The 11,860-nt window shown below is 32.8% G+C and overlaps 1 protein-coding gene and 1 long non-coding RNA gene across 3 annotated transcripts; one reads left to right on the top strand and one right to left on the bottom strand.

Annotated features, from left to right (window-relative positions):
- Positions 1 to 39: 39 nt before the first annotated feature.
- On the bottom strand, positions 40 to 1,992 carry LOC111898123 (F-box protein At2g39490). Of its 2 annotated transcripts, XM_023894051.3 has the most exons (5): positions 1,839 to 1,992; positions 1,659 to 1,738; positions 775 to 1,570; positions 551 to 715; positions 40 to 446 (listed from the first exon to the last, which is right to left on the bottom strand). In XM_023894051.3, the coding sequence occupies exons 2-5, from the start codon at positions 1,712 to 1,714 to the stop codon at positions 105 to 107; spliced, it is 1,359 nt and encodes a 452-aa protein (XP_023749819.1). In that variant the 5' UTR covers positions 1,715 to 1,738; positions 1,839 to 1,992; the 3' UTR covers positions 40 to 104. The 2 variants fall into 2 exon arrangements, with proteins under 2 accessions (XP_023749819.1, XP_052623064.1); XM_052767104.1 differs by lacking the exon at positions 1,839 to 1,992 and having other exon boundaries at positions 1,659 to 1,813.
- A 1,927-nt stretch (positions 1,993 to 3,919) lies between these two features.
- LOC122195696 (uncharacterized) lies at positions 3,920 to 11,611 on the top strand. The gene is made up of 2 exons (XR_006186243.2): positions 3,920 to 4,450; positions 10,621 to 11,611. It is a non-coding gene; the product is annotated as an uncharacterized LOC122195696 (long non-coding RNA).
- The last annotated feature ends 249 nt before the right edge of the window (positions 11,612 to 11,860 follow it).

The following is an 11,860-nucleotide window of genomic DNA, read 5'->3' as shown; positions in this document are numbered from 1 at the left end:
TATATAGTATGATCTTGATTAATGGTAACTCCGTTAGAATTTCCAAATTACAATCCGTGGTTTATTTCATAAAATTGGTCAAAATGTGAGAAAAGATTGCATTTTTATGGCATGTGAGGATGCTTAGAACACAAACCTCCGTTACCTTCAACTTCTTCCACAAACTTGTAGTGAAACTTCACCTTTTTTGATTCTTTTTCTTTACCAAACGCCTGTCGCTTCGGGATTCTTATCAAACACCTGGTGTGCATCCCCTGACTCACGTCTACAACTCGAGGTTCAGCACCGAAAACTTCCAACATACGCTCCTTCAACAACATTGCGTCTTCCTCCTCCTTAAATCCTTCAAGTTTCACCATTTTCAGCTTCCGCAGTTGCCCTTTTTGGACCTTGATGGGCCTCTCATTATCACCGGCAGATGGCGTCGAGTAGCTTCGTGGGTCAATCTGCAAATTCATTGTGCCATGTTAGAACCTTCGTGGAAAAACTGATTGATCGATTAAACATCGATATCAGCGTGATTTACGACAAAAGAAAGGCGGGAACTTACAGTTATGAACAACCTCTTGAGAGAAGTGCAGAACTTCAAGAAACAAAACAACCAATTGATGTTATGATCTTCCATACAAGAATCAACCCACCACAAATCTTCAAGTTTGCTGAATCTGAAATGTTCCTCGTTTTGCTTCGAAAACAACAATGGTCCAAATACGTCCTACAAGAAACCGACGAATCAAAGACGATTCAACTACTTACAAGTCAATACAAACTTACCTTGAACATCCATCCATGGAATGTAAGCACTTTAACATCTCGAATTGCTCGCAAGAGCGGATTGTAAAGGTGATGATTCAAGTGGATAAACCCTGGACATTCGAAATCTAACATCACGTCTTCCAAGTACATTACATTCTTCAACGAAAACCAGCACAGGGGTCCGCCATATCGAAGAGTTTTGAGCTCCAAAGTCTGAATGAAAACCGACTTAAGATCAACACAATCTCGAACGATTAAGTTCGTAAGCTTAGCAAGACCTTCAACCTTCAAGGACCTCAGTCCATTACACTTGTCGATGATCAATGTCTCAACATACCGAAATTTGTTGATCAAAGACGAAACCAATTCACAGCTTAAATAGTTAACTGAAGTTAATCTGAGGGTCTTGACAGAAAATGGATATGGAGAAGGCTGTGCGAAATCCAAGGTGTTTAACACGATTTCCCACCCAAATTGCCTTGGGAATTCTTGTTTTCCTTTGGAAAAATCAAGATTCAGTTTCTTGTTCAACCCGATTGACGCTGTGACGATCGACCCTCGATCGAAATGAAATTCAAGCTTTCTGGGTTTCTTTAAAGGATTGTTTTCATCGAAATTAACAAGGAAACTACTAATGATCGATTCAAAATCTTGAAGTTTGACTGTTCTTCCTTTATGTTGGATGCAGGGTCTGTTCCATAAACCTGTAAAGATAGCTACTGCTTTTGATCCAGAATCCAAAGGGTAAATTGAGAGAATTTGAGCAAGAACTTCATATGGTAATTTGCTTATATAGTCTTCCTTAATCTTCAACCTGCAAATTATTCAATGTTTCATTGATTTCATCAAAAAACCCAAATCACCACTACTACAGTTGATGGAATAGTAAAAATTTCACTCACCTTGAGGTTTCATCAGTAGAATTGTTCTCTTGTTCTTGTTCTTGTTCTTCCTCCATGTCGTATTGGGTTGAACTTGATCGCTGAAATTTGAAACATTTATGAAAAATTTGTTTCAGTTAAGATTAAATTAAATGATTTTATTGTTATTGAAGGAGGAGCCTTGGCGAACAAGTGTTTGACCTGGTGAGGATGATGACAAATGTCTTCTTCGTACCTTTCCTTTTCTAAAATGCATAGTGTTTTTGCAAATTTATGCGTATATATAATCAAATTTACAACATTTTCGACGAAATTGATTCAGATATGCCTAATTCACAAGATTTTCTTGTAAATTTCACAATTTGCTGAGGTTCCGACGATTTGAAAAGAAATACTTACGAACTTCCATTGAAATTCTCAAATATTATATTTAATACATATAAATATACAGACAAAATTACATGTTTGGTTCAATGTCCTTGGTCCACATAAAATTACTACTTTACCCTTACATTATACTTTTAACTTTATTTACTACTAGCTCGTATGCTTCAATCCTGGTTTATCCATGTTTTTTTTTCTACTAATCACATTTGACTTACTACTATTTTCCTCTTCTGCATGTTATCACTTATCGGATCTAGAGGCTTTTAGTTAGTTTTATTCATGTATAATTGTATGTCTTACAAGTCACTTTGATTTGATTTCCATATGCATGCATAATGATAAAAAAAGGTCCTGTTATGATTCAAATTAATTACGGAAAATATTAAAATCCGAAAACCTGATTGTACTACATTACATATAATTAACAAATAAACGACATAGTGAAATGATCATTTACAAAGAGCGACTGATTAAATTACAAATTCTGAAAAAATAACTTGTGAAAATTAATGATATGAACGGCATCTTTATTGTGAATATATAATTGATCATATACATGTTAGTGAAATATTGTATAATCTACCCTAATATAATAGATTGAAATATATACCTTCCAACATAGAATAATCCAGTATATCGTTAGTTAGTTTTTTTTTTTTCGATGAAGAAAACCTCAATTACCGACGATAAATTTCTTAATATCTAAGGTTTGAAATAATCAATATCAGTTTTGATGTAAACTAGATACAAGCACGTGCTATATTATATATGGATGTGGAAATTGTAGAAAATACTCAAATAGCGAAAACTGATGGGGCCCTTTTGAAATGTAGAGCTGTGATTATTTCTCATCAAAATATGCCACATTCGATCCATAAATGAAGGTAATTATTCTGTTTAAAAAGTTTATTCATGTAAAATCTTGAATTTTTATCATAGTCGATTTTCCGGTTAAAGAATCACCCCCATAAAATATTCAGTGTGTATATGTGGGCCAGCCAGATATCCGCAAAGACATTGATTGGGCCAATTATAATTTATATGCTTGTGAATGTGACCAAGTAAAGATCTGGTTGCGATTGAACACAATTTTAATGCGCCTCTAAAATTAATAGAATGAAACAACCCACTAACCCATCAACTTTTCAATCTTTTTTATCAGGGGTGTTTAGGATCATTTATTTAAAACATTTAATCTTATGTTTTTTTAGTAAAAGTTTATTTGTTTATTAGGTGACAAAAAGAAATTAAATAAAAGGTTTGGTTTAGCTTTATTCGATACTAGAACATAATAAACTACTAAGTTAGTTTTTAGTGTTTAAGAAATGATGCTTATATGTGTAATTAGTAAATAGCCTACAAATAACTCCTTATATAAGTAAATAAGTTTGAAAAAAAAGTAATTATCAAAAACTCATTATATTTAAGTTAATAAGTGTTATGAAATCTTCATACCCAAACATCTAAAATCCTTTATTACCTGTGTGAAACAACAATAAGTCAATAAACATTTTAAATAGACAATGAAAAATACCAATTGTGAATTTGTGATCCACCCACAAACTGAGAAAAACACATTAGATATTTCATAACTCAAAAATTAGACCAAAACGTTTTGAAAAACACATATGGTTATTTGAAGCAAAAAGTTTATTAACTAGGCCGATTATGGTTGTATCAAATTAACTTGTCATGTCAGAATACGTTTATAGGATATTTTGTAGCTAATACTAATAAGTTAATAACTTGAACATTTAAATAAATACTAATGGAATAATTAAAATATTGTTGAAAATACTTAGTATTTTATAATATTCAATCTCATTATTTATTTATTATTTATTTCTGTTTTTGGGTAATTTCTGTTAATATCTGGATTCTTGGTTTGTATTCAAATTGTTCTAGTTCAGGCCAAAGGGTTTGTGATTGTCACTATGGAATTCTTGTGGGTTGCTGATTAAACTTGCAGGAAATATGCACATGGATCCTTTGGTTCATGGTTTATGCCCATGACCCGATTCATATCTATGACCTGGGTATATATGTTGGAAGAAGCGTACTGAGTTCAAATATTTTACACACACACATACACATTTAGTTGTCTCTCTCGTTCTCACTTTCTTTAAGTTAGGATTTCATAATAGTTTTGTATATTGGTGTAAATTGTTTCGGTTCTTGATCGTTATTGTAAACTATTGTATTTTAGGTTTAGTGTTTAATTCAGAGAGTAGATTAAGACTTTGTAGTGAGGTTTGAATTTGTAAGTTCTTGAAAACCTTTTGGTTCTTTCTCCTCTAATGATATAAGAACCATTGATGTTGTACATGTTGAGTTTCTATACCTTTTAACATGGTATCAGAGCTCTAAGGCTCCATTTTTTCGATTCCGACCACGTGACTGCGTTCTGGTGTTTGTCGAATCGAAAGGTATCTTCTAATCTCTTTTCTTTTTCAGATCTTGTTAGATCTTCACATGTTTTTGTTAGATCTGGATTTTTTCTTTCAAATCTCTATATTAGTGACATAAAGTGTGAAAATCTAGGCTTTTATGTTTCGATCTAGGGTTTCTGCATTATTATTTCTGAATAGAAACAAAAATTTGTGTTTAATTAAGATCCTGGTACTGCGAGGTCTAGTGTGATTTTTCAGGTTTGTTGCTTACGATATGTGGTGATTGTCTTGTCATTTGTTATTTCGTCTTATGTCTTTCGATCGGCCAATCCTCTCATCTGAAATAACTCTCTAAGGGTCAGATTTCATCACCGATAAACCCTAGAAGAGAACGAACAAAGGGAGTCAATCCGCCTTCGTTTATGCTTATTTGCTATGTGAGGGTTTTCTTGTTCACTTCTATCTCTATTTTTAGGTAGAGAGCTGTGGGAGATCCTGGTTGTCTTGAGTACACCAATTATTTATTCATTCTTAGGTCCTACTTTGATTTGTGTGATTGTTTTTTGACTCTATATTGATTGTCATGGGCCCTGCCATATTGACCATCTGGACTTTAAGTCAATACAATTGTCTTATTTCGTGATTCTTATTTTTTTATCTGATTCCTGCTATTTGTTTAATATGGTTAGTCCTACAGACATACCTGGTGGTAGTGGTAAAGATAATACTGTTGATTTTGATGATCCTCTTTATATTCACCCGTCTGATAATGCTATAACATCTATTATAACTATAAAGTTGACTGGAAATGAAAACTAGGTTATGGCGTAGTGCTATGATAAGGTGCCTTGAGGCTCCTAATAAACTAGGGTTTGTAGATGAGACTCTTAAACTTGATAAAGTGGAAAAACTAAGGAGTCTAAGTGGGAATGTGCCAATGCTGTTGTATGTTCTTGGATTTTAGGGTCAATTTTTGAGTCTATTTACGCTGGTCATGCTTATTCTAAAAAAGCTGAAGATATTTGGAATGAGTTATTTGAAACTTATAACAAGGTAGAAGGTTCATGTAAAACCATGTTCAGGATCATTATGTGATTCAGGGTCGTGAGCCGGAAGTGGATTGTGTAAAGGCTTTGGGCCTTAAGGACGCGATGTTTAAACATTTTGGAATGAGGTAATGATGGTTATGAGATCTAAACCTTTGAATTGTGTTTTGGAGTCAAAGGTTAAAATAGGAAAAGTTATAGGTTGGGTTCTTGCATGAAATATAGATTTTTTTCGAGAAGTTTTTAGTCTAAGATATTTGGATAATATTGTAGAGATCTTCAATAACTTATATTATAGAGATCTTCAATAACTTTCAGTGGATAAAAAGATCTTCGAAAACGGAGTTGGAACAAAGAAGTTATGATCGTTTGAAGTTAGGGCAGTTTTGGGGTTGAGCTGCGTACGCTGGGCGTACTCAAAGTGTAAGTTGGGCGTACTAGGGCATCTATAGTACGCTGGGCATACGCGATCAATGCCTAAACCCTATTTTCGTGGTTTGAGCCCTATTTAAGCTCCTTAACTTCCCCAAACCCATTCCATTCTCAGCCTCCACCTCTCCAACACCCTCTCTTGTAACCCTAACCCTAGATTGAGCCTTGTGAGAAAAAAGAAGGTGTTTTTAAGTGCTTTGGAGTGTTCTTGGTGCACCGTGAGGAATTTTTGGTTGCATTGGATCTTGTAGATCCAATCTTTGTTCACCTTGATCTTTCTTCTATAGGTATAAAGTTTGAATCTTGATGATGAAATTGTCAGATCTAGCTAGTTTTAGGTGTTATGAGCTTTTGGTCACTTTAAGTGCATAAATTTTAGATCTTGAAAGTTTGTGAAATTGTTATGGATAAAGTTGGAAACTTTATCCATCTAAACATCATTTGGTTTCAGATCTGAAGGTTGGAGACTTGTACTTAATGGATTAAGTTGAAAAAGCTGCACTTTTTGGGTCCCTTTGAGACTTAAAGACTAGATCTTGTTTGTTGGGACCATTCTAATGGATAAAGTTGTAAACGTTATCCATTATGGAACCATTATGAACCATAAAAATGTGATCTTGGCCCTTCTATCCCTTCCATACAAGAGTTATGATGTCATATTGGGTTGACAACTTTGGCTTTTGGACATTAAGCACTTTATAGCCATGCAAAGTCATAAAGTTGGAAACTTTATGACTTAGGACATCATTTTGGGCTTGGATTTGAGTTTTGGGCGTAAGGGATTAATGAAATAATCTCTTAATAGAGTTATGGGACCGAGCTGTGTATGTTGGGCGTACCTGGTGGTATGTTGTGCGTACGCGGTCAACACCCCGCTTTTGGTCAACATCAGAGTACGCTGGGCGTACTCTCTTGATATGCAGGGCGTACTCCGCTGGGAAGGAATATTGACTTTGACCAATTTTGACCTAAGGGCATTTTGGGTAATTTGATTTATAGTTTGAGATTTGGGTTCCTGTTAATTGTATAGGTGACCGGTAGATATAGCTTTTAGAGCAATGATCAGTGCAACTATTCTTTCAGGATGTAAGGTGAGTTTTCTCACTGTATCAATGGGTCGAAGGCACCAATGTTACAGTTCAGTTGTTTTTAATATTCATTAACAGACTAATTCTTTAAAACAAAATGGCTCATCTCTTTCAAATTACTTTAATAAACTTGACTCTTTTTGGATATAATTTGATGGCTTTACTAGTCAAATTGAATGTGTTTGTGAAGCTACAACTAAGTTTAATGATCACTCTAAACTAATGAAACTAATGCAATTTCTTAGTGGTCTTGATGATGTCTATAATTAAGTTCAGAGTCATATTCTTTTAATGGAACCTTTACCTAATGTTAAAATTGCATTCTCTATTTTATCTAGGGAGGAGTCTCATCAAAAGAATGAGTATTTAAACTTTAGTAGTACTTCCAAGAATACACAAGTCCCTGTGTTAAATATTAGGGATAATAATTTTAAGAAAAATCAAAATCAAAACAGGTCTAGGAATCATGGTTTATAGTGTAAACACTGTGGTCTCAAGGGTTATGTGATTGAAAAGTGTTACAAACTAATAGGATATCCAAATGATTTTAAACCAATGAATGAATTTAATAATCAATTTGGTCAAAGTAAGATTTTCGTGCAATTTTTTTTTCTGTTAACTCTAGTAGTGTCTCTTCTAGCTCTTTGAATCAGTTGGTGGAGGTTATTCTCATTATTTCACTAGTGATCAATACAACACGTTACTTCGTCTAATCAATGAGAATCCTACAACTGAGGAAGTCTATGCTACTGCCAATATGGCATGTATTCCAATTTTTCAATGCTAAAATGCATTTGTTTGTTCACAGTCATCTCATAATTGGATTGTTTGACTCAGGAGCTAATCAACATATGATAACTTCTGAGTCCCAACTTAGTGATACTGTGGATATATCATATAAATAAAATTGTAAATTTTTAGTTTTCTTCAATCTTACTCTTTTTGATGTTTTTGTTGTTCCTGACTTCAATGTTAATTTTTTGTCTGTTTATAAAATTTGTAAGGATAGTGGTTGTGAAGTAGCTTTTTTATAAACATAACTGTAACATCTAGGATTCACTTTCAAAGGAGACGGTGGACAGTGGTAAAGAATATGGGGGTTTATATTATCTTGAATTTTGCCCTCAGGTATAACTGCTGATTTGTATGCCTCTAAATGTTGTGTTTCGAAACTTACTTGGCATAGTCGTCTTGGTCACCCAGCTGATCAAGCCTTAAATTATATGAAAATTGTTTTGAAACTTGGCAATGAGCCTTTACCTCCCTGTGACATTTGTCATAAAGCTAAACAAGCTAGGTAATCTTTTATGCAAAGTCAACATAATACTACTAAACTTGCTGAATTAATTCACTTAGATACTTAGGGACCTTATAGAGTTGCTACTGTTAAAGGGTTTAAGTACTTTGTGACTATTATGGATGATTTTACTAGGGCCACATGGATTTTTTCTTTCGAAATATAAAGATGAAGTTTTTGATTGTTTTGAGTCTTTCTCTAGAATTTTGTTAAATTAGTTTAATGCTAAGATTAAAACTATTTGTTCTGATAATGAAACTGAATTTGTAAATAATAGAATGAAATATTTTTGTTTTGATAATTGTGTTATACATCAAACTTCGTGTTTTTACATTCCACAACAAAATGGAGTTGTGGAGAGAAAGCATAAATATATTCTTAATGTTGTTCGTTCTCTTCTTTTCCAATATGAAGTTCCTATTAATTTTTGGGGAGATGCGGTTTTGACTTATGTTTTCTTAATCAATAAGATGCCAACATATGTTTTAAATGGTTTATCTCCTTATGATCTTATTTTCAAACGGGCTCCGAGTTTTGAACATTTAAGAGTTTTCGGTTGTCTTTGTTTTGCTGTCAAACTTAATGTTAATGATAAATTTTTTGAACATGCTGAAAAGTGTATTTTACTTGGGTATTCAGTTGATAAAAGGCTTATAAAATCCTCAAACTTGATACTAATTCATCTTTTGTGTTTAAGGATGTTAAATTTTATGAATCTGTGTTTCCCTGCAAGTTAAGGTCAACTTCTATTGACTTTTTTTTTGATAATAGTGGCTCTAGTGATCATTTTTCCTATGATGAACCTGATTGTAATGAGTATATAAATGATTCAATTAATATTGATGAGTTGAGAATGGAACCCAAGTGGGATGATGTTGATGCATCCACCAATGTGGATGAGACTAGTATTAGTGAGTTCAGCAACCAAAGTGGCGAGGCAGTGGTGCCTCCTGCTAGTGGTTTTGTTCTTATTTTGTCTGATATTTGTAGGGAGTGTAGCAAATTACATACTTCACCTTCATTATTAAATCAATCTATTGGGTCCTCTAGGGCTAGACGTGAGTCTCATATGCCTGTGAAGTTTGTTGATTATGTTGTAGAGGGTAAATATAAGTATGGAATAGAAAGAACTACTAATTATTCTTTTGTAAATAATGAGTCTAGATGTTTTGTATCAAACTTGAATAAGACAACTGAACCTAAAAGTTACAATGAGGCCCTTTTTAATCCTAATTGTATAAAGGCCATGAATGAAGAAATGGAAGCACTTTACAGAATTCATACTTGGGATATAACTAATCTTCCTAAGAATAGAAAACCTATTGCCTGCAAGTGGGTTTATAAAATTAAATATAAACCTAATGGGGGAAGTAGAATATTATAAGGCTCATCTTGTAGCTAAGGGTTACAATCAGAGGGAAGGAATTGATTTTGAGGATACATTTTCTCCTGTAGCAAAAATTGTCACTATTAGAGTAGTTATATCTTTATTTGTTCATCACTCATGGCCTTTATATCAATTGGATATTAATAATGCTTTTTTATATGGTGATCTTTCTGAAGATGGTTATATGACTCTCCCTCCTAGTTATTTCACTAAAAATGATACTAGAGTATGCAAACATGTTAAGTCTTTATATGGTTTGAAACAAGCACCTAGGAAGTGGAATGAAAAGTTATGCTATTCTTTGTTCAAGTTTGGGTTTAGACAAAGCATTAGTGATTATTCTTTGTTTATTAGGAATTTTGAGAGTTCTAATACTATTATGTTAGTTTATGTGGGTACTGGAAGTCATGAACATGAGTTAAATAAGGTTAAAGTTTTTTTAAAGTCTCAGTTTTTGATAAATGAAATTGGTATTTTGAAATGTTTTTTTTTTTTTTGGAATTGAGCTTGTTAATATTGATAATGGTTAGTGTTTAAACCAAATGAATATTGTCTTGAGCTTTTGCATGAATATGGTATGTTAGGATGCAAACCTGTTTAAACCAAATGAATATTGTCTTGAGCTTTTGCATGAATATGGTATGTTAGGATGCAAACCTGTTACTACACCTTTAGAAACTCATCTTGTAGTTAATTATGGTGATTTAACTAAAAATGATGAACTTTTGGTCAATATAACTGAGTTTCAGAAGCTTATTAGTAAATTGATTTATCTTACTATTACCAGACCTGATATTCTGTATGATGTTAAGGTTCTAAGTCAATTCATGCATAAACCTAGGAAGTCTCATCTAAAAATTGTTTTAGGTTATTAATGTCTTTAAAAGCTAGTCCTGGTAACGGAATTGTTATAACTAAGTATGATTCATTTGAATTAAAATGTTTTGTGGATGCAGGTTGGGCAAAATACCTATCTACAAGAAGGTCTGTTTCTGGATATATGGTTTATTTTAATAACTCCTCGATTTCCTGGAAAAACAAGAAACAAATTTATTGTTTCTAGGTCATCTACTGAGTTTGAATATGGAGCCCTTGGATCTGCTACTTGTGAAATAATTTGGATATTAAATTTTTTGTTTGATTTGGGGGTAAAAGGACTCTTATCTCTATATTTTGTGATAATGATTCAACCATAAAATTAGCTTTGAATCCAATTTTTCATGAAGGTACTAAACATTTTGAGGCTCACCTTCATTTTGTTAGAGAGAAAATTTCAAGTGGTGTTCTAAAGATGGTTAAGATAGTTCCGATCAAAATGTTGATATTTTGCTGAAGTTTTAAACAACATGATTTTTTATCAAATAAAATGGGTTTACTTGATGTGTTTAAAAAGGAAAAATAAACAATTCGATTGAGGGGGGATGTTGAAAATACTTGGTATTTTCTAATATTCAATCTCAATATTTATTTATTATTTATTTTTGTTTTTGGATAATTTGTGTTAGTATATGGAGTCCTGGTTTGTATTCAAATTGTTGTAATTCTGGGCAAAGGGTTTGTGATTGTCACTATGGAATTCTTGTGGGTTGCGGATTAAACTTTCATGAAATATGCACGCGGATCCTTTGGTTCATGGTTTATGCCCATGACCCAAGCATATATGATGGAAGAAGCGCACTATAAAGCAGTTCAAATATTTTACACACATATACACATTTAGTCGTCTCTCTCGTTCTCAACTTCTCTCGGTTAGGGTTTCATAATAGTTTTGTACATTGTTGTAAACCATTTCAGTTCTTGATCGTTATTGTAAACCATTGTAGTTTAGTTTGAGTGTTCTATTCATAGGGTAGATTAGGACTTTGTAGTGAGGTTTGAATTTGTAAGTTCCTGAAAACCTTTTAGTTCTTTATCCTCTAATGATATAAGAATCATTATTGTTGTGCATGTTGAGTTTCTATACATTTAACCAATATTTTCACCATAACAAACATCAAAAGATACAACATAAGAAAATAATTAAAATCACAATATACGAACCTAAAGATCTGACAAACATTTTTTTTTCATTGTACTTTTCATGACATCAACTACTTGTGAAACTTAAAAAGAATTATTTACAAAATAACAAATAATTTGTTTTATTAATAATATTAGATGCCATTACTTGGTGAATGATCTTTTTTGTTATGAATT

This window comes from Lactuca sativa, chromosome 8 (genome assembly GCF_002870075.4).
Source record: "Lactuca sativa cultivar Salinas chromosome 8, Lsat_Salinas_v11, whole genome shotgun sequence".
Classification (NCBI taxonomy): Eukaryota; Viridiplantae; Streptophyta; class Magnoliopsida; order Asterales; family Asteraceae; genus Lactuca; species Lactuca sativa.
This window is presented reverse-complemented; position numbering and strand designations above follow the sequence as displayed.

Bases quoted from the DNA above. Each gene is read 5' to 3' on its own strand.
- LOC111898123 (XM_023894051.3), bottom strand. From the start codon at position 1,714: ATGGAGGAAGAACAAGAACAAGAACAAGAGAACAATTCTACTGATGAA. The intron at 716-774 runs GTAAGTTTGTAT...GGTTTCTTGTAG, and splicing joins TCCATGGATGGATGTTCAAG to GACGTATTTGGACCATTGTT. The intron at 447-550 runs GTAAGTTCCCGC...ATGAATTTGCAG, and splicing joins TCAAGAGGTTGTTCATAACT to ATTGACCCACGAAGCTACTC.